At 42.3% G+C, this 20,683-nt stretch overlaps 1 protein-coding gene across 6 annotated transcripts in view; it reads left to right on the top strand.

The window, feature by feature from the left end:
* UGT8 (UDP glycosyltransferase 8) overlaps window positions 1-20,683 on the top strand; it is a 382,545-nt gene that overhangs the window by 137,469 nt on the left and 224,393 nt on the right. For 5 of the 6 annotated variants that reach the window (XM_085641501.1, XM_085641503.1, XM_085641502.1 and 2 more), the window contains one exon: window positions 12,826-13,652. In XM_085641501.1, coding sequence (XP_085497627.1) covers window positions 12,828-13,652 — 825 coding nt within the window. In that variant the 5' untranslated portion in view covers window positions 12,826-12,827. Of the gene's footprint in view, window positions 1-2,888; window positions 3,020-12,825; window positions 13,653-20,683 lie in introns of those variants that run through there. The other variant, XM_085641505.1, reaches the window with a different exon arrangement.

Genomic DNA, 20,683 nt, shown 5'->3' with positions numbered 1-20,683 from the left:
CTGCACAGCCTTCTGGTTCCTGTAGTGCTCCGTGATCTTGCTACAGTGAGTCCGTTACAAATCACAGAAAATTAACACATTAAAAACCCCTGTGGGTTAGATGTTCGCTCTTGTTTAGACATGAATGACTTATTCAGCTGTCTTCGGAAATCACCTCCCGTGCGTGATGATACCTTCGTGGCGTCATCGGGGTCTGCTAGTTACTGCAGTGGGCTTCTCCCGCGGCCAGGCATAGCCGCTCAATATCCACATACAAAAGGTTGTCCCACTGGAAGAAGCCAACAGGTGAGTACAAATCATCCGCCGTTTATTTAAAGGCAGCTGCATTCTGTGAATAATGGAGGGAACAATCTTAAAAGTTCAAACTGCCAGACCGGTTTCGGGAATCCTTTCCCTTCCTCAATGGCGTTCTGTGGTTAGTAACTTGTTTTCCACGTGCACTCATCATTTATGCAGAGCCTGCCCAGGTGGGCGTGGCTGTCTTCACAGCCTTCTGGTTCCTGTAGTGCTCCGTGATCTTGCTACAGTGAGTCCGTTACAAATAACAGAAAATTAACACATTAAAAACCCCTGTGGGTTAGATGTTCGCTCTTGTTTAGACATGAATGACTTATTCAGCTGTCTTTGGAAATCACCTCCCGTGCGTGATGATACCTTCGTGGCGTCATCAGGGTCTGCTAGTTACTGCAGTGGGCTTCTCCCGCGGCCAGGCATAGCCGCTCAATTCCACATACAAAAGGTTGCCCCACTGGAAGAAGCCAACAGGTGAGTACAAATCATCCGCCGTTTATTTAAAGGCAGCTGCATTCTGTGAATAACGGAGGGAACAATCTTAAAAGTTCAAACTGCCAGACCGGTTTCGGGAATCCTTTCCCTTCCTCAATGGCGTTCTGTGGTTAGTAACTTGTTTTCCACGTGCACTCATCATTTATGCAGAGCCTGCCCAGGTGGGCGTGGCTGTCTTCACAGCCTTCTGGTTCCTGTAGTGCTCCGTGATCTTGCTACAGTGAGTCCGTTACAAATCACAGAAAATTAACACATTAAAAACCCCTGTGGGTTAGATGTTCGCTCTTGTTTAGACATGAATGACTTATTCAGCTGTCTTCGGAAATCACCTCCCGTGCGTGATGATACCTTCGTGGCGTCATCAGGGTCTGCTAGTTACTGCAGTGGGCTTCTCCCGCGGCCAGGTATAGCCGCTCAATTCCACATACAAAAGGTTGCCCCACTGGAAGAAGCCAACAGGTGAGTACAAATCATCCGCCGTTTATTTAAAGGCAGCTGCATTCTGTGAATAACGGAGGGAACAATCTTAAAAGTTCAAACTGCCAGACCGGTTTCGGGAATCCTTTCCCTTCCTCAATGGCGTTCTGTGGTTAGTAACTTGTTTTCCACGTGCACTCATCATTTATGCAGAGCCTGCCCAGGTGGGCGTGGCTGTCTTCACAGCCTTCTGGTTCCTGTAGTGCTCTGTGATCTTGCTACAGTGAGTCCGTTACAAATCACAGAAAATTAACACATTACGCCATTGAGGAAGGCAAAGGATTCCCGAAACCGGTCTGGCAGTTTGAACTTTTAAGATTGTTCCCTCCGTTATTCACAGAATGCAGCTGCCTTTAAATAAACGGTGGATGATTTGTACTCACCTGTTGGCTTCTTCCAGTGGGGCAACCTTTTGTATGTGGACATATATATATATATACACACACGCACACACACATATATATATATATCTACACACACACACACACACACACATATATATATATATACACCCGGTGGCTGGGCATTTTAAACTAGTTCACCAAAACACATCAAGGAGCTCAAATATTTTGTTATTGGAACGATTCCTACATTGAGTCGGGGAGGCAACAGGGAAAAAGTACTAAGGCAACTGGAATCTGAATTTATAGTTGAGCTTGATACTAAGATGCCTAATGCATTAAATACGAGTGAAGAGCTACATAATTTTCTATAATGATTAAATATTATTGTAGTGGTGTATATCAGATATCTCAAACAACATGTATTAGTTATGCCCAACAACTAGTCATCATTCGGAACAGCCAGCGAAATGTAATCACGCAATTAGGCATCACAACCCCCCACAGATCCATGAGCCACATATAAGCACTTTAGAATTACGGTCTCCCTGTTGCAATCAAGGTCCTTTCCAACAGTGATAAGTATTCGCACTTTTTTTGTGATGATCCATCCAATGAATTAATATCAAGCACTGGCACTTTAGTGTATGTCAGTGAATTTTTGTTTTATCATAATATCGCTGTAATATTCATTGTGCACTATGACATCTATGTCTACTATAGTTGCTTGAGGCTACACTTGATACTGCACTTTTATTAATTGCACTACTTTGCACTAGTCACTTTATTTGCATTGTCTTTCGACATAGCAATTGGATGTATTTAGCACTTTTTGATATTGCACTAAGCACTTTATTATTCGGTTGAACAGTGATCTCCGAAATAAGCAGCCACATCGTTCATATACTTTTAAACTCAGATTTTAATATTACTCATATATCTTTTTGATTATTTACATATAACGTAATCATGGCTTATGACCTGTGTCGCTCAGCAAAGATCACTGGAGATTTTATTCAATCTAGCTTTTATGTAACTAACGTTGGCATTGCCCATTATATATTTGCAGTGACTGACCCAATGAAGTACAGGTTTTACATGTTTTTATGCTTTAATGAGTTATATTGAGATTCATGTCAATTTGTATTTATCAGTATTATATTCTAAAGGTTATGAATCTGGATGAACCACTATTATGTGGAAGTGAGTCTGTTTTCCATTGTGATCATTGTTTGTACGTGCATGTTAGTGTTCACTATGGTATTTAAAGGGAAACTATTGTAGGTTCATCATGTGATCAAGACCGCACGTCACCGGTCGAAACGCGTCAAGAACGTAAGGCGGATGCCTTCTGTATTGATTCATCTAAGAATGAAACCTGATTAAGAGCGACAACATCTTACCTGCATTAAGAGGTCTGTTCCTGCTATGTGGAAGCGGTAATCTGCTTTTTGCCAGGACTGCGTTGGATATGTATATATATATATATAAAAATATATATATATGTGTAATATTATGTATATGAAAACAGCTCCGCAAAACAAAGATGCTGACACTCCAAGATGATTGCAAAGTTGTTTATTTAATTGCACAAATGTGACATGCTTTGGCACAATTGCCTTTCTCAGAATGAAGTGCCCAACAACCTTCCAAAATAAAAAAGCAGTGGTTTAATAAACATAGAAGAAATGTGCAAAAGAGTTTACTAAAGACGTACTTGCGCTCCTCCCTTGCCGCATTGAAAATTGTAATACCACAAAAATGTAGTGCAAAAGGACAATGTATACAAACAAAAAATCTGTGGTGCTGCCCAAATGGGATGACCAAGAGAAGTAGCAAGTCAAAAAGCAATATTGTAAGAAAACCATCATAAGCAGTGTGTTAATCCTATGCTTAAAGACTTTGCTGTAGAAATTGCAAAAGACTTTGTACCTTTCTATCACGGCTTGGATGGCATGCACTTATCCTATGTTTAAAGACTTTGATAGAAATCAGACATTTAAAGTGAGCAAATTTAGTGTCGCTGGTGTTTTAGAGTGTTCTACACAGGAGCTGCCCTCCACCTAAACTTTGGCAATACTCAGAGTTCTCTGCTTCTTTTTTGCATAATTTATGCGTCCCTCTATGCCTGAAAGAAAAATATGTAAATGTCACACTTCCCAATATATAACTAAATCACATACCACAATATCAGAGAATCAAAATCTTGAAAACATAAATTAAAAGATTCAAAATTCAAAGAAAAACGGATAACTCTTCATCAACATTATGACCCATCTGGTATTTTGCATCCAGTTCCACAATGTATCTGCATTCCATCTGCCTCAAAATTTTCACTCAAGCCCCTCCTCGTGTTTTCTTTTGAACACTGTCAATACCAAAATACTTCAACAAATCAGAATTTTGATTATGTTCCAATGCCTTGCAACAGGATATGCGTTGTCACAATTTTTTTATAGCTGTCACGTGTTCCAAATTTCTACTGCCTACAGAGAAGATGCTACTACCAACATAAATTCGTTTGCAGGGACATGAGGGTACATAAACACAATAATCACAATAATCACTGGCACATGTGATCTGTTTTTGAATCTTTTTGATCTTCTTGTAATATAAAACCTTTACAATTCGTACTGAACCTGCAAACCTTGCAATTACTGCATTTGAAAAAGCCTTTACTGAGGTGCAACCAACTAGACTGTAGATAGCTGGACATCAAAACATTCCTTAATGGTTTGACCTTAAGATAAGTGATGGTAGGATTACTTGACAATTCAGGGCCTAAAATCAGAACCGTTTTGACAAGATACCAATGTTTTCTCAATATCTTATTGACCTCCTTACTCACCTTGCAGTAAGTGCAAATAAAACGAACAATATCTTTATCTTCAGTCTCATCCATGTAACTGTTTTGGGAAACAGACACTAATCTCTGGTTACTGTTGATATTTTTGGTTCCACCTGACGTACTGCCCTTTGATGATAGCCCCTCTGTCTAAAGCATTTTTTCATAGATGACAATTCTCTTCAAAATCCTTCATCAGTATTGCAAATTTTTTTTGTCCTAAGAAATTCTCCATAAAGAATGCTTCACTTGAGACTATTCGGATGGTGACTAGACCCAAACAGGATACTGTTACCTGCTGTGTATTTGCAAAATAAACTGGAAATATTTTTGCCTCCCATCAACGTAACTTTAATATTGAAAAATTCAACCTCAGTATTGCTAATACGGGATGTGAAGGCTAGTTTATTTACTTGCAATACATTCATGAAATCTTCTGCCTCCGCTCAGTGGAAGCAGTTGGAAAAACTGTTCCCATCGGACGAGAGCAAAGAAAATGTGCCAACTCTTGCCAGCATCTAGTATGGTGCTGGCTGGGGGGCAGTGGGGCTCCCCGTGAGCACCAATATAATGTTTTGTGGGTGCCCTGGCTGGGCACTAGGGCTCCCATTTTTGGCAGCATTGGTCCTGGGGGATGGGGACCCCAGAGCCCATAGGGCTCAGGGAGGGGGCCGTGTGTCTCTCCCATTACTTTTAAAACCAAGGCACTGTGGGATGTGTTCCCTGGGACCCTTGTTGGCTCAGGAAGTGGGGCCAGGTGTCCCCTTCCCCTTATTAAAAAAAACATGACCCATAGAATGGGGTTACTGGGGACCCAATCCCCTGGGTCGACGTATATTAATGAAGGGGAGAAGGGGAGTGTGGCAACCCTCACCGAGTCAGTGTTGGCCCCAGGGTCCCCATCCCTCAGGGGGACAAATTCGTAGTAAAGGTGACGGTGCTAAGTGGGGCCTCTAAAGGACCCCATCCCCAAAGGCCAAGTAATAAAAAGAGGTAGGGGTGCACAGCCCCCATCACGGAGCCTACTTATGCCACCGGATCCCATTCGCTGGGGCTGATTTTTCATTGTATTTGACCCCACAAGTGTCTCTGTGGGCCTCTTAAGGCTCGGGAGGGGGGTATATGCTCTGTTCCTCTTTTTTTTCATTGGATTTGGCCCAGGGAATGGAAAGCCTAGGTCTTTTAGAGCTTGGGGAGGAGACCACGTTCCCCACTGCGACTCTTTTTTTAGAACTTGCGCGGGGAGCGGGTCCCGGGCCAATTAAGGGTCATCGAGGAGGGCTGAATACCCCCTTCCCCTCAATATATATATATTTTGACCCCATTGGATGGGGTCCCTGGGACCCAAAGATCAACCCTACACTACGCACACCAAAGACGCAGTGTGGGGTTGGCAGCCAGCTGGGGGTTTGGCCTCAGGCCTGGCGGCAGGCCAAGCCCTGTGGACAATCCCCCACTGCGTATGGCTAAGACTTACTTCTGATTGACTGTTCCTCAGTATAGGGCTGGGAATGTTATTTTACAAATGTATCTAACAAATGTACATCGCTTTCCAGTCCTGCCAAACATTAATGCTCTCCTTCTCAATGAGGGAAATCAGCATTGTGATAGGTTAACTAAAGTGTAACACAACCTACCAGTACAGGCTACAGCCTTTTTCTACATGAACTGGACAATATAAGGTATGGGACTGTATTACTATGGTGTCTATTGCCCCAGTCGTTGCCTGATCCATCCTGTGTGCATCCAATGCAAAACAAGGCATGGACTACGGTCTGGTGCAAACTGAGGCCATAGACTAGTGTCTAATGCAAACCAAGGCCTGGACTAGGGTCCTGTGCAACCAAGGCATGGACTAGCATCCAGTACAAACCGAGGCCAACCAAGGTCATGGACAAGCCTCTGGTGCAAACCAAGGCATGGAAGAGCATCCGCTGCAAATCAAGGCCATGGACAAGTGTCAGGTGCAAACTGAGGCCATGGACTATCGGCCGATGCAAACCAAGGCATGGACTAGTATCCCGTGCACACTGAGGTAATGGACTAGTGTCCAATGCAGACCAAGCATGGACTAGCATCCAGTGCAAACTAAGATCGTAAAACTATATTAATCAAAAAAAGAGAGTGATTTCTGTTTCATATGCTTACTTGAAGAATTAGCACCTGTGCGCATGACAGCACAGAATAACAACAAAGACAGGTAGCCAGTGTATGTTTGTGTTTCAGATGGACACCTCAGTCCTTTGAGAGGGGCACTTCAAATCTAATTGTGGAAGCACCGACAGTCGTGAGGACGTTCAAGGTCAACCTTTAGATTCACGAACCAGTGTTTCCCTACACCGACAGTAACAGTGTAACCTCCACTATGCATTACTAGCTAACACATAGGAGGGTGTCCCCAAAGGATCCTACGCACTATCAGATGTTTGTCTGATGTAGAGATGGATGTATGAACAACAATGTACTTACATCATAGGTCTGTAATACTGCTCACATTACTTTTGTGTTCTTTTTCCATTTTAAAATATATTTAGGTGTAATCAGATTTTGTTCTCAATGCAGCATTTGACTATTTTCAACAGGGACTGAACTGTGAGTATTCAGCGGGTGTCCGATTCTATTGTGGACAATTTAAAAAGTGAATAAAGGGAATGTTTTTCATCTCGTCAGTTCTGATGTCTACTTAATGTCACTCAGAATCCATTGGTGAAAACATTCCTTTCTACGTTTTAAAAGCTTTATTAAAGAATATAATGCATACAACAGAGTAAATAAAGTAAAGAATTGGAACCCAGAACAAATGTATAAACAAGCATGAGCAAAAAACACGTGCATACAAAGTTGATGATAAATGCAATCATAATAAAAGAAGCAACCAATCTGAAAAATGAAATAAAGAATAAGCTAATTTTTGTTATTCTTTCCTTTTTGGGGGGCACTGGAGGGGGGGAGAATTATGAAAGGGAGATAAGAATCATTATATAATTGGTCAGTCAAAATTACAGCGGGAGGACAATCTGTATACAATAAAATACCAATACCTTAAGGAGAAAAAAACATTGTATTGATGAATATTAGCAAAAGGGGGTTAAAAAATGTAAGGTTTAAAAGTAGCAGTATCAGAAGTAGAATCAATGGCAGATAAAACACTAATGGTGTTTAAATATGTAGTGAGAGATTGCCAAATAAGCCCTCTATTGTGGGTTCCAAGGGTGGAGATTGCATATGCTCTATCTAGTCGCTGATGATAGCAAACAGCATACCACCATGCTTTAGTTGAAATTTGTGATGCATTTTTCCAATTGGCAGTAATTTGTGGTATGCAATAGCGAGCAAAAGATACAGCATCTTTTGCTCATCTGTGAGAAATGACAGCAATCATCTAAGCACCCTAGAAAAATTATGATAATATTAAACGGAATTGAGGTATGGAAAATATGACCTCATGCCAAAAATATAGAGTAAGAGGGCAGGAAAACAATGTGTATTTAAGATCACTATGCAAACTAGGACAAGACCAACATGAGGCATTTGGATTGAGGGAGAAATTGGAGATAGAAAGTGGGGTAAAGTGAACTCTACTGTAGATGAAATATAGTGTTTGAGTAAGAGTAGCACTTTTCTTTGAAACGCTATGTTTCTTAACGTGGTTCCACCGCTATTATTTGTAGAAACTCTAGTTTTGCAGCAGCAGAATAGTCAACGTTAGTACAAATGATTACGAATATGTTACGATAACTCAGGTTACATAGGTCACTTTATGCAACTTGAACGAAAGGGCCTCACTCGTATCTGACTGATTTTAAACATTCATGTCAAGCTACAGATTTGTTTTTACGTTTATCTTTTGGAAGTATTACTGTATACAATTGTGTTATGTTTTTTGATTGAGTGAAACAGTGGTACTATCGATTTAAGCCTGACTTGGTATTCTGTATCCCTCCCATAGACCCCTGAGGAAGGGTCATTGCTCGACTCGAAATGCATTGGGTATCAGAAAAAGCGAGATGGTGTATATATATTACAACGGAAGTTGAAGTAAATTTTTCATGAATGAATGGATGAATAAATTATCAAATGAAATTATTGAACTTCCAAAAACCTTGAACTGTGTTGTTTTACAAGACTGGAACCACGTTAAGAAACGTAGCGTTTCAAAGAAAAGTGCACACATCCCAGGGACTGGTTTTTCCTGACCCACATAGTCTATTAAACACTGGAGTGGAAAGATATGCAGGATTGGAAGAATGAGAGAGAAATTCGTGAAAAGAGAAAGGAAAAATGAAAGACTTTTCTAACGTTAACCAAAGAGGTGAAGAAGAGGGCTGTGCTTTTAATAACCAAAAGGCGGCCTGTCCAAGACCAAAAGCCTTCTAATATCGTACAAAGTTAGAAAAAATAACATCCCCTACAGTTTTTAAAGTTTTGTTATGGGATAAGGAGATGCAGGATTTTTTCTTGTTCCATAACAATATTAATAATAGAGAATCAATTTCCTTGAAATAGAAGTGGGGTATACGAATGGGAATCATGGATAAGGTATAGATAATTATGGGGGAAATCATCAACTTAATTGAAACAAGTCGACCCCACCAAGAAAGAAAAAGAGGTGACCAAGAAGTAAATAAGGTTTCAATTCTGAGAAGGTCATTAAGATTGAGGGACACAGACGCAGTAATAGAACTAGAGAGCCATTTTTCTAGATATTTAATTTGAGTAGGAGTCAAAGTGAAACCAGAGGAGGAGAATGAATGTTTAGTACAGAATGTATTTAAAGGAAGGCTTTCAGTCTTGTCAAAGTTAATTTTGTAACCTAAAACCTGGAAAAACTAAGAATATCTTGAGAGAGAGCTGGTAATGAGGTTTCGGGATTGAAGATAAAAAGGAGAATATCATTAGCATAAACTGCAGCCTTTAAGTGATGTGCATTGTATTGAAAACCAGAAATTGAAGTATTGAGTATGATTTTAGTAAGAAATGGTTCTAGGGCAAGAATGTGAACCTCCATGAAGAGAAAAGCATCTTGATGATTTACCATTAACCAATACCGAGGCCATCAGAGAATCATAAAGAGTAGAGATTAAAGAACGAATAGTTGGGAAAAAGCCATGCCATTGCACGGCCTTAAACAGCAGTCTGATGCATGAAGCCAAAAGACGTATATAATTAGTTGTGCATTGCCTCAAAAAGTTCATATCACTCCAAGCAGAGCTTGACTGTTTCTATCGGATGGTTGGAAAATCCTTAGTCTCCTGGAATACTCTAGGCTTGAAGGGAGACATAGGATGAAGCACTCTCAGTCCATTCACCACTGTAAGCAGCCGTGCAGAAACAGCACACCGTCTCATTGCAAGATTTACTGTTACTCAGAATGAGATACTTTAATATTCCACTCTTGTATCTTCAGAGCAGTCGGTGCACGTTTTTATTTTTTTACCATATTTAGAAAACTGGGTTAACATTATTTTTTTGGCTTCAACTATGTACATACATGAGTTAGGAGCAGCCCACGTGTCCATTGGAGAGCTTCTGCCATAGTCACTTTGCCTACCTCTGTACATAGGGAAGTATATTAAAAAAATCCAGCATTGATTTGAGCTTTTATTGTAGTTGCTGCTTCTAAGCCTGCACCTGTGCTGGAAAGGTTCTTCATGTCGGCCGTTGGTGTAGCAAGGGTGCCCTGAGACCTAATGCAAATGAGGACAATGGACCCTCAGATTTCCCGGTTGGGTTGAAAAACATCAATATTTGCAGTTGAGAGGGCTCCTTACAGCATTGTGCCCCGGTGCCACTGCACCTACTGCACAATTGATAGCCGTGTCCCTAATACCAGCCCATCATTTTGTGCCATTCAAATCGATAGGCTTGACTCCTCTGCAGTCGTCTCCTTTCTGAACCACTGCGAGAGTGCTCTCTACTCATGATAGACTGCGTGTGAGCGACCTCACCACAACCCAAGACAGTGACACTCAATGATCCGATGTCCCATGCCCCTTTTAATAATGTGAGCGCACTGCTGTCAGCCCCGTTTCTGTGCTTCATTCATCATCCCCTGCTCTAATGCAATCCGTGCGAACTCGACTCTGAACTTTTTTTGAGCACGAGCCTCCTCTTCCAATTGAAAGGCGGTCTGCAATCGGAGCCCATGTGTGGTTAGAACCAGAGATGAATTTACAGGTGGGATATTTATGCCGGCATCTAGGCTCAACTCTTCGAATAAATACAATTCACTAACACCGAGCAGTGATGTACACTTAGTAGTAGAAGGACATGTCCCACTCCTTTACACGAAGGGGTGAGAATACACACAAATAAAAATGCAATGGCTACTCCCTTCAAGGGTGTATTTTAGGTGTAAAATTACCAGATGGAGTTATCCGTAACATAGATAACAAACTCCGTCTTTGATATTTAAAAAACGAAGTGAAAAGAATACGGAAACAAGCATCACCTGAGAAAATTATTGTATATTAATGTGTACCAGACAAACAGTATCACTGGGAACATTTAAATAGAGCCTACGTCCTTGAGTGTGTGTAGTGTCGCGTTGGATGTGAGATAAGCCAGAGGTCTTTTTTTACAATTTATAAAAAACGTGCCTCTGTGTCATTTTCTATGTATGTGCATCTTTTAGGTTTACATCTTTATAACATTATTTGTATTAGTGGCCACCATAAATACAGTGAATGATCATTTATTTACATTAATTTTATTTTAGTATATTAGTACAATGTGTTGTATATGTAATGTGCAAAGTTACATGGCCTATTCTTTTTAATACATTTTTTGTAGGTAGTGTCTTATGTGCTAATAGTGTTATCCCCTTATTTCTGTATCATTTCACTGCAGTTGCTCTGAGTGGGTATGTTTGGAATGTGCTACCCGTAGGCTGGGCTAGAGTAGATGAGCCTGTCTGAGCTGTATAACTACTGGAGTAGATGTGGGCAATCTTTGGTGAACTGCAACTAACTTACCATTTTGTATGTGTTTTTGTATGTGCCTGTTGTAGTGTCCTCCCCAGCCCGGCTATTTGCCAATGACAATGCCACACATTGGGCCTATTATAGCACACCTTCATTCTTTTGCGTGTAAACGCGGACTCAACATTCTAAACCTGCATTCAAATCACTGTGCTCTAACGCCTACGTCATAGTTCTATGGAGTCCATCAGGATCCACAAAGGTTCAATCATTACATGCTCAAACGACGCTACACTTGTCTCTCCCCTTGCTTCTTAGTTTTTACTTTCCTCCTCCCACTTTGTAGTAAGCTTTGCCCATTTTGTAGCCACTCCAAATGCCGCTCTCACATTTGCGACTAAATGTAGTCTATAGGCATGGAGTAGTACGCCCTAACGGCAGGCAACTCTGCACATGAAAGATAGAACTGGCCTAGGTGTGGATCTATGCCCATATCTTTGTGACTTGCATTCATGAGTGTGTGAAGTAGCACTGTGGGAGTGCTACTGCACACACTGACAAATGCTTTTATAAATTAGTTCCTAAATCTTTTCTGAAGTGGCAAGTGCCCCAGTTAGCCTTAGCCTGACATCTATGCTGGCAACATAAGCTTCTTTTAACACAATTTAGACTAGGGTGGTAACGTGATAACTAGTCAAAAAGGCTGATTTCCCTTTAGACTGTTGTTTAATCTTCTGTCTCATTAAGAGAACAAGGGAAGGTAGTGATATCAATAACAGAGATGCCTCCATACAAGCTTTGTGAAACATTAATTTGCTGGCTGTGATGATGCAAATAGTATCAAACTGGCTGGCCATTTTATGGTGGCTCATCCGATGCAAGACTGTCATTGTTACCAAGGCAGTCTTGGAGAGAAAACTGTGTATATGTCCCTGACACCCACAAGGACATTTTCATTGTGGATTGTGGAAATGTATCTCCACTTTAGAGTAACATTTCCAGGACCCATATCCATCCAGACGGAAGTGTGTGATGAGGATGGAGTCTGGGGTGGTGGGGGCTCAGCACAAAGTGGCAACACAGGGTTCATGTTGTAGGGGATCAAGATTTGTTGAGTGAGACTTTTGTGCTCAAAGAAGCACCAGCCTCAAACTCTACATTACGTCTCTAGGCTGAAATAAAGTACTATCTGCAGTTACAACATTGGAAAACTGGATTCTCTGGCTTGAATAACTTCTGAAATATATTTTTCTCCCACTGCTTCTGCCAAGTATCTTTGTATTGGTGGAAATAGAACAAACCACTCATCTTAGGTTCAGTAGCTAGAATACCAAAAAATAAGAGCAACTTTTAGTGAAAACATTGCGCCTTACCTTGGTAGTCCTCACTGTTTTGACTATAACACAAACAACTGGTATAATAATTTTAAAGTAATTTTGTGTTTCTGCTATTTCAGCCATGAAGCCTCCTTACGCTACAGTTTTCTTAGTCCTTTGGTGTGCTGTTGGAATAACAAGGGCTGCCAAAATTGTGATTGTGCCGCCAATTATGTTTGAAAGCCATCTGTACATTTTCAAGACCCTGGCTTCGGCTTTACGAGAACAAGGCCATCAAACGGTGTTCCTTGTTTCTGAGGGCAGGGAGGTCCCTCATTCAGATCACTATGAACTGCAACGCTATCCAGGGATCTTCAACAGCAGCACATCAGATGACTTCCTGCAGTCCAAAATGAGGAATATTTTCTCTGGGAGACTAACAGCACTGGAGCTTTTTGATATTCTAGACCATTATTCAAGAAACTGTGACATGATGGTTGGCAACAAGGCACTAATGGAGCGCTTAAAACAGGAGAAATTTGACCTCCTACTGGTGGATCCAAATGAGATGTGTGGGTTTGTTATAGCTCATCTCCTGGGGCTGAAGTATGCTGTTTTTTCAACTGGGCTTTGGTACCCGGCAGAAGTAGGAGCCCCGGCTCCTTTGGCATACGTTCCAGAGTTTAACTCTCTTCTCACAGACCATATGGGTCTGCTCGATAGGATGACAAACACAGTGGTTTATCTACTTTCCAGATTTGGAGTCAATTTTTTGGTTCTTCCAAAATATGAACGGATAATGCAGAAATACAATGTGCTGCCAGACCGATCAATGTACCAGCTAGTGTCTGGATCCAGTCTGTGGATGTTGTGTACTGATGTTGCACTGGAGTTCCCAAGACCTACCTTACCACACGTTGTTTATGTAGGAGGAATCCTAACCAAACCTGCGAGCCCTCTCCCACAGGTAAGGATTATTTACTTCCACCTAAACGCGTGCTTACATTTTTACATTGAAAACTGTTTAAATTTTAGCATCTGATCAGGAGAAAAGTTTCTAAAAATTTGCAAATGTCATTTTGTTTCAAATGTTTGAAATGTTCAGTAATTTCTCCCCACAATTTGCATTTAGTATCCCTTTGTTACGTGCACAGACATTTCGTTGTTCTTGGTACAGTCCACATTAAAAGATTGGTGGAGCCTTTTGGTACAGAGAAAAAGAATTAGGGGTTTGCTAAATTGCAGGGTTTGACTTGTTCAGGTGTTTTCACGAAGTTTACGAACTTGGAAATAACAGTGGGGTCATGCTAATGGCCTCATTCCATGCACCCACCATGTAATTCACAAATCGGGCACGAACTGGAATTTACACTTGAATCATGATTCTGAGATTTGCAGAATTTGCCTCACATCTGATTTTTTTTCCTCACATTTCACCTTAAACATCCTGGTAAAGTATGATGGAAAAAAAACTGCTCAAAAGGTCAGAATATTTGTGGTAACAAGTGCTAACAACTCTGATACCAGAGGCTAACCTTCATTCTGAGCAGCAAAATGAGAATCAAAAGGGAATATCCAGGGGTGTAGCTTCATCGGGAATTTATGGGGTGTCCCAACCCCAAATAAATGCTAAACGTCGGGTTCTGAGAGGCCCTGTGGGGTTTGACAGTATCTGTCAGCTTTCACTTGAGTCAAACTTGTCAGTATAGCGAATAATAATCCTTGGAGCACTGAAAAGGAAGAAAATAATGCTTGACTTGGTTTGCAGCGCTACTAAGGTCCCGATTATGAGTCTGGTGGTCCACGGAACTCCAGACTCGTGGCGGCACGGCGGTGGCGGTGTCCCAACCGCCCTATTAGGAGTTGGTTTGTCGGACTGCCATTCCCTGGCGGTGTTGCGGAGGTGTAGAAGCATCAATAGGCTTGACGGGATCGTCGCAGTCCCACCAAGCATATTAAAACATTCCTCTCCTCCAGGGTGTTCATGGTGGTTCATCCTCAATGAGAACCCTGGCAGTAAAGAAACAAAGGGGGCCCTACAGGGCCTCCTGGTGCCTCTACGCTTTGTAGATGCACATAGGGGGGCACAACATATGCCCCCCTGTGTTCATGCACACCAGCTCCTGCACAGTATAGACCTTTCAATTCATGTCTTGCAGGAACTGTTTTTGGTGTTCCCATTGCGTTGCCTGTTTTTAGAGGCACCACCGTGGAAATACCATAAAAAAGCCCGCCAGACAGGAGGAAACTCCTAATCTGGTGGGTGGCCCGACCACAGCTTTGGCGGTGAGGTGGTGGGGCGGACCCCACCCAAGTGTATTATGGTTTATTTCACATATTTGCAGGAACAACACAACTAAAGTTTATAGTGCACCACTTGGTGCTGCAGACAGAGAAGGAAAAGATACATGAAATGCTGCAGAGTAGATCGTCAAGTGCACTGTGAATGTAGGCATGCTAATCAACACAACTTGCACAAGTCATGGGGACCCTAAGTATTAAATATGAATACAATACTAGTGGAAAAATAATAATTACCAGAAATTGTTCCCATGACTGTAAGGAATATGTATTTATTTTTTTAATAGAACACACAGAACATTGGAATGTAGAGCACTCCATTGCAGAGCAACATTCCAATATTGTTTAAACAAAGGCCTCTCGGAGCCCGGGAGGATTTTAATCCCCTCGGGCTCTGAGTGGCCTTTGTTTAATTTGTTAGAACATTCTGCCCTCTAGTGGCAGAATGTTGTAATAGCCTTATAGCCCTTCGTAGCTGATCTATACTGGCTATTAAAGTCCCGCTCCCGTGTTAAAGAGTGTGTGTTGACGGCGTTTTGATCCATTTTCAATATGGGATCATCATCAGGACAGCTAATAATTTGGCTGAGACAAAACCAAATAGCACAGTAATGAATTTAAACACCTGGCGTCAAGTGAATTAAGGGAAGAACAATGGGGCTGAGTTGGTCAAATAACAGACCATCTTCCAAGTGGAAGTCGTGATAACTTGGCCCTCAGTTCCGATCAATTATTGAATCCAGAGAATTAGAGACTCTAAACCGTCCGTTTAGGGTCCAGCTATACTTCAATGTGGGGTAACAGTTTCAAACCGTATGTCAGAAGGAGTGCATCATTTCTGCGTGAAGACAGACATGTTCATCTATTATTATTTCACTAGTATTGTGTTCATATTTAATGGTTAGGGACCACTGTTACTTTAGCTACGCATTACCCTTGGTCCCTACTGATCCTTGAGTTTTCCTCGTTTGTGATACTACAAGTCATGGAGGCACAGAAGTTTTAACATCAATTAATACATTGATTTCTGCTTTTGATACACCGCTGAAAATGACATTTTGAATGTGCTGAATCTCAATACATCAGATATGATAAAGAATCAGCTTCTTGAGCTGTTTTGTTGTCATACCCCTTTTTTGAGGGATGTCCAGAATTAAGGGCGATACAAGAGCATGTCCATGACATTGTTTTTTGTTGGACACTCTGCAGTGCTTGTTGGAACACCTCAGGCTTACACCCCCTGAATCCAACTGAGTAAGTTACGCCCCTGGTGAATATTAGTGACACTTTCCTGCACATAAACAATCATTCCCTGCAACGTAGGCACCCTTGCACTATGTTGCAAAGGGATCCGCGTTGGCACCAGGCAGCTAATTTTAGTGCCAGCGCTAGGGAAAATACAGGAGTGCACTGTATTGTTGTAACTACGGTGCATCCCTGCGTTTGGAAATAACGGAGCGTGGCGCTGCAAAATTTGGCGCAGCTCTGCACTCCAGCATTTCATTATACATATGCCTCAGTGTGTGCTATTTTGTGCCACAGAGAAATGGAGAAAAATAGCACCTAATTTGTGAATATTTAAGCAAAAATGACGTTATCAATAATGTCAATGGTGATGTCGTCTTTGATTTCTTTGAGAACTCATGACCAATACAGTGGCTGCAACTTATAATTGTTAGCTCATCATAAATGTAACTGCTTTACGTTTTTAATCATAAACATTGAGTCTCTTCCACTGACCTTTTTTAGGTGAGTGTGCATGGTTTATTGCAAAAAGTAATGGGATGCTAGTAACCAAAAATTGGCCACTACTGTGTCTTTCAGCAGAAAGCAGTAGAAAGAGAAAAGTCTTTATTTATAAAGACGAGAACCCTCACTCACCCAAAGGTGACATGCTTCATCATTGGGTCCCCTCTTGCACACTGCAACCGCAAGGTAAACAGTGTGGGCTACAACTCTCAAAAAAGAAAGAGAGGAGCGTGAGGTGTTTTACAAGGTTACCAATTTAGGCAATGGGAGTGAAGGGCAGAGTGCACAATACAAAACAAAAAAGTGCATTAAAAATAGCTCCTGGGTGGCATAAAAAGTTTAATGATTGTCCCCATGGGCTAAGATTAAAAGCAAGTGATACAGCACTGACAAAATGTCCTATTAGTCAATGGTCGACATGTTTCTGCCAATTGATTATAAATTTGCGGCATTCATCAGGACCTCCAACGTTGTCACTCCGCTAAAAACTCAGTGAAATATATAAAACATGACCAATGCAGTGGCTGCAATTTATAGTTGTTAGCTAATCATAAATGTAACTGCTGTACGTTTTTAATCATAAACATTGAGTCTCTTCCACTGACTTTTTTTAGGTGAGTGTGCATGTTTTATTGCACACATTATTTCGTCATCTTATTTAACAATTCCCGTAGCAAACTTATATTTCAGTTATGCTGAAACTACCTTTGACCTCACTTCAGTGCTTAACTTGGCATATGACCAGTCCCTACACTCAGAGAGGCAGGGTAGAGTAAACTGTGTAAAACAGAAGACTGCCAGGTACAGTGCTCTTGAGTAACTTCACTGATAAAAGCAATGCTAACTGTGATTTCACCAGTGTTGTTATTGATATCATAATCTGTGATGCCATCTGTGACAATGTATGTGAGGTAATGAACCGTGCACTGGTGGAGTCATGATTGTGTAGCTCACCATACATGGCTATTTGCTGAGAGATTTTGGTTTTGTTAATCTTTCAAGTGATGGTTTGATGACATTTCTATCTTTTTGTGTATCAAACTTTACTTTCTACTATATGTAAAGATTCATTACATTTCAGTAAACTTTTTTTGACATAATTTGCTACCTGGCCAAAGGAAGAACACTCTGTACATTGCCACTGGCATGCAGGAGGTGTCCAAAAGTCCATTGTTAGAACTATTTGGTTGTGTGCACAACATATTTAACACAGGAAATTGCCTTTGCACACATCCTGTTCCCATTCCCTTTTGGCAAGGGTTTGCACCTTTGTCCAAGAAGGGACCCTTCCTTCTAGTCAGGATAAGGGAGTTACACTCCTAATATAACCCCTGCTCACCACCTTGGTAACTTGGCACGAGCAGTCAGGCTTATATTAGAAGCAGTGTGTAAAGCATTTGCACATAACCAACACAGTGTAAGCACTACAAAAGGACACCACACCAGTTTAGAAAAATATCCAATATTTTTATATACTTAAGACCAGACCGAAAACGATAAAAATCCACAATACAGTACTTAGAAATCTTCAGTTATCCAAATAAACTTGAAATAAAGTTCCTTGAAGTCAATAGCTCCGCCTGGGGCTATCAGGGCATCGTGAACAACAAATTCCAAAGAGTTCCGGCTGACTGCGCGTCGCAGGCCAGCTACGGTGTCAGGATGGCCCGCAAAATAGTTCCTTTAGAAATGCAGGACATCGGTGACCTCTCGTTGAGCTCCGAAAGCATGGTGTCCGCAGGCGTTGGTTCCGGAGGTTGGTGCAGGAGTCATCGGGCCCTTGAAGTCACACACGTTGCAGATCAAATTCCTCGTGGTTGAAGTCAGGAGTGTCGGCGTCGGGTGCTGCAGCACGAAGTGCGGCATGCGGTGCTCTAAGGTCACGGTGCAGGCAGCGGCTCGGTGACGGTCGTCCAGCCGCGTCGGTGCAACCAGGGCTGCGAAGTGATGCAGTACTTGTCGCGGTGCTGGCAGGTCATAGTGCAAGCAGCAGCGTCGTCATAGCTGGAGTGCTGTCATCGGCTGACAAACTGGAGTCAATGGTGCGGGCGTCGGTAGACCACGGCTGCGGTGCGGGATGAGGACAGTGCGTTGTGTAACTTATGAGCGGTGCGCTCGAACCACAGTGCAAGCAGCGGCGTCGATGTCAGCGTGGAGCGGCGTCGTCGGGGATACCAAGGCGACGATGTGAAGCAAGGCGGTGCGGAGTGCGGTGCCCACAGGTTGCGGAGCAAGCAGTGGCTTGGTGGTGGCGTCAGCATGCGTTGTCGTTGAGACCAGGGTTGCGGTGCAGTGTTGCGGTGGTGCCACCTGCGGTGCCTTCAGGACACGAAGTCAGCAGCGGCGTCGTAGACGGCGTCAGGTTGCTTTTTCTTCTGTTGCAGCACAAAACACACAGTCTTCAGTGGTGACGGCAGAAGAACTTGAAGTATTTACTTCTCCTGAGACTTCTTGAACAGGGAGCAAGCTCTACCAAGGTTAGGGCCTGGTAAGTGGGTTCACTTGCCAAATCGCCATGGCAGTTACAAACTGCGCGTAGACTCTGCAGTGGCAGGTCTGAGTTACCTTTTCAGGGCTCCTCACTTTTCAAGGCCCACTAGTAGCATTTGATTTACAGGCCCTGGGCACACACAGTGCACTGTACTAGGGACTGACTAGTAAATCAAATATGCCAATCATGGAAACACCAATCGATAACACAAATTTCACAGAGAGCAAATGCACTTTAGCACTGAATAGCAGTGGTAAAGTGCACAGAGTCCTAAAACCAACAACAGCAGGTCAGGAAAAAATAGGAGGAAGATGCAAAAAGTTTGGGAATAACCCTGCAAAAAGGGCCATCTCCAACGGTCTTGATGCTGTGTATAAGGTGATGCTAAGGTCGTTGGGGATCAGTGTGTAGTCTGGAAGGTGAAGGAGCAGGTCTTTGCAGCTATACAGCTGCAAAAGTATCATATATTGAGCTACAAGTCTGAAGTTGCAGTTTGGGAGAATCTGTTTTTGAGTTTGAGCTTTAGGTTGCTGATGGAGAATCCTTTGAATGATCTGAATTTTTGTTGCTCTATGTTGGGTTGACCTCTGTGTGTTGAGTTGATGCTGAGCCGGGTGATGGGCTGGCAAGGTGGTCGGTCCAGCCCAGGCATATCGGATGTTTGCGTTGGATGGTTGGTGATGGTGATGTTGAGAAGGTGAAGCAGATGATTTTGGCTGAGTGATCTGCTAAACCAAACTGAGAGTGTTGATGGGGGTGAGGATTGAGAAGGGGTCCATAGTTTTTATGGTGCTGAGAAGGTCTGAGAATTCATCCAAGTGTTTGTTCTGTTTGGGAAGCCTGTGGATGAGGTGGAAGATGACAGACAGTGGAGGAGAGCGTTGAGTAACATGAGAGCAGCTTTATAGTGTTATGTTTCACTCGCTTGTCTATGGTGCAGGGCCAGTAGGACTTGTTTATTATGATGAGGCATCCTCCCCTCTTATGAGTGAGTTCCACATGCTGGAATCTGTATCCTGTGGGAACAATCCTGTGGGAACAATAGCAGCTAGGGTGTGCGAGGATGTGGTGACAATCTATGTTTCTGTAATGAAGAGTACATTAAGGTTGTGATATTTGATGAAGTCAGAGATGTCTCAGACATGGAGTGCTACAAAGTGCATATTAGTGAGCATGAGTTGCAATAGTTTGAAGATGTGTGTGATTAGTGGGCTATGTTTGACTTTGGGCCTATGTGTGTGAGGATGTGTTTTGAGTGTGGCCTTGGTCTGATTGTGAGAATGGGTAAGTAGGTATGCTAGGCTAGCCACATGAGCGTCTTTTACCTTGCACACATTTGCATAGATTGCAGTGGAAAGCGGATTCTGACCCAGTGCCTTCCTGTCCATATCAGGCCAAAAAGTTGACACCCTTATCTGGGGATTCCAGGATGGTGTGAAATTCTCAGGAGGAGACTG

This window comes from Triturus cristatus, chromosome 2_2, assembly GCF_964204655.1.
Source record: "Triturus cristatus chromosome 2_2, aTriCri1.1, whole genome shotgun sequence".
Lineage (NCBI taxonomy): Eukaryota > Metazoa > Chordata > Amphibia > Caudata > Salamandridae > Triturus > Triturus cristatus.
The sequence above is the reverse complement of the archived record's forward strand: the minus strand, read 5'-3'. Positions and strand labels throughout refer to the sequence as shown.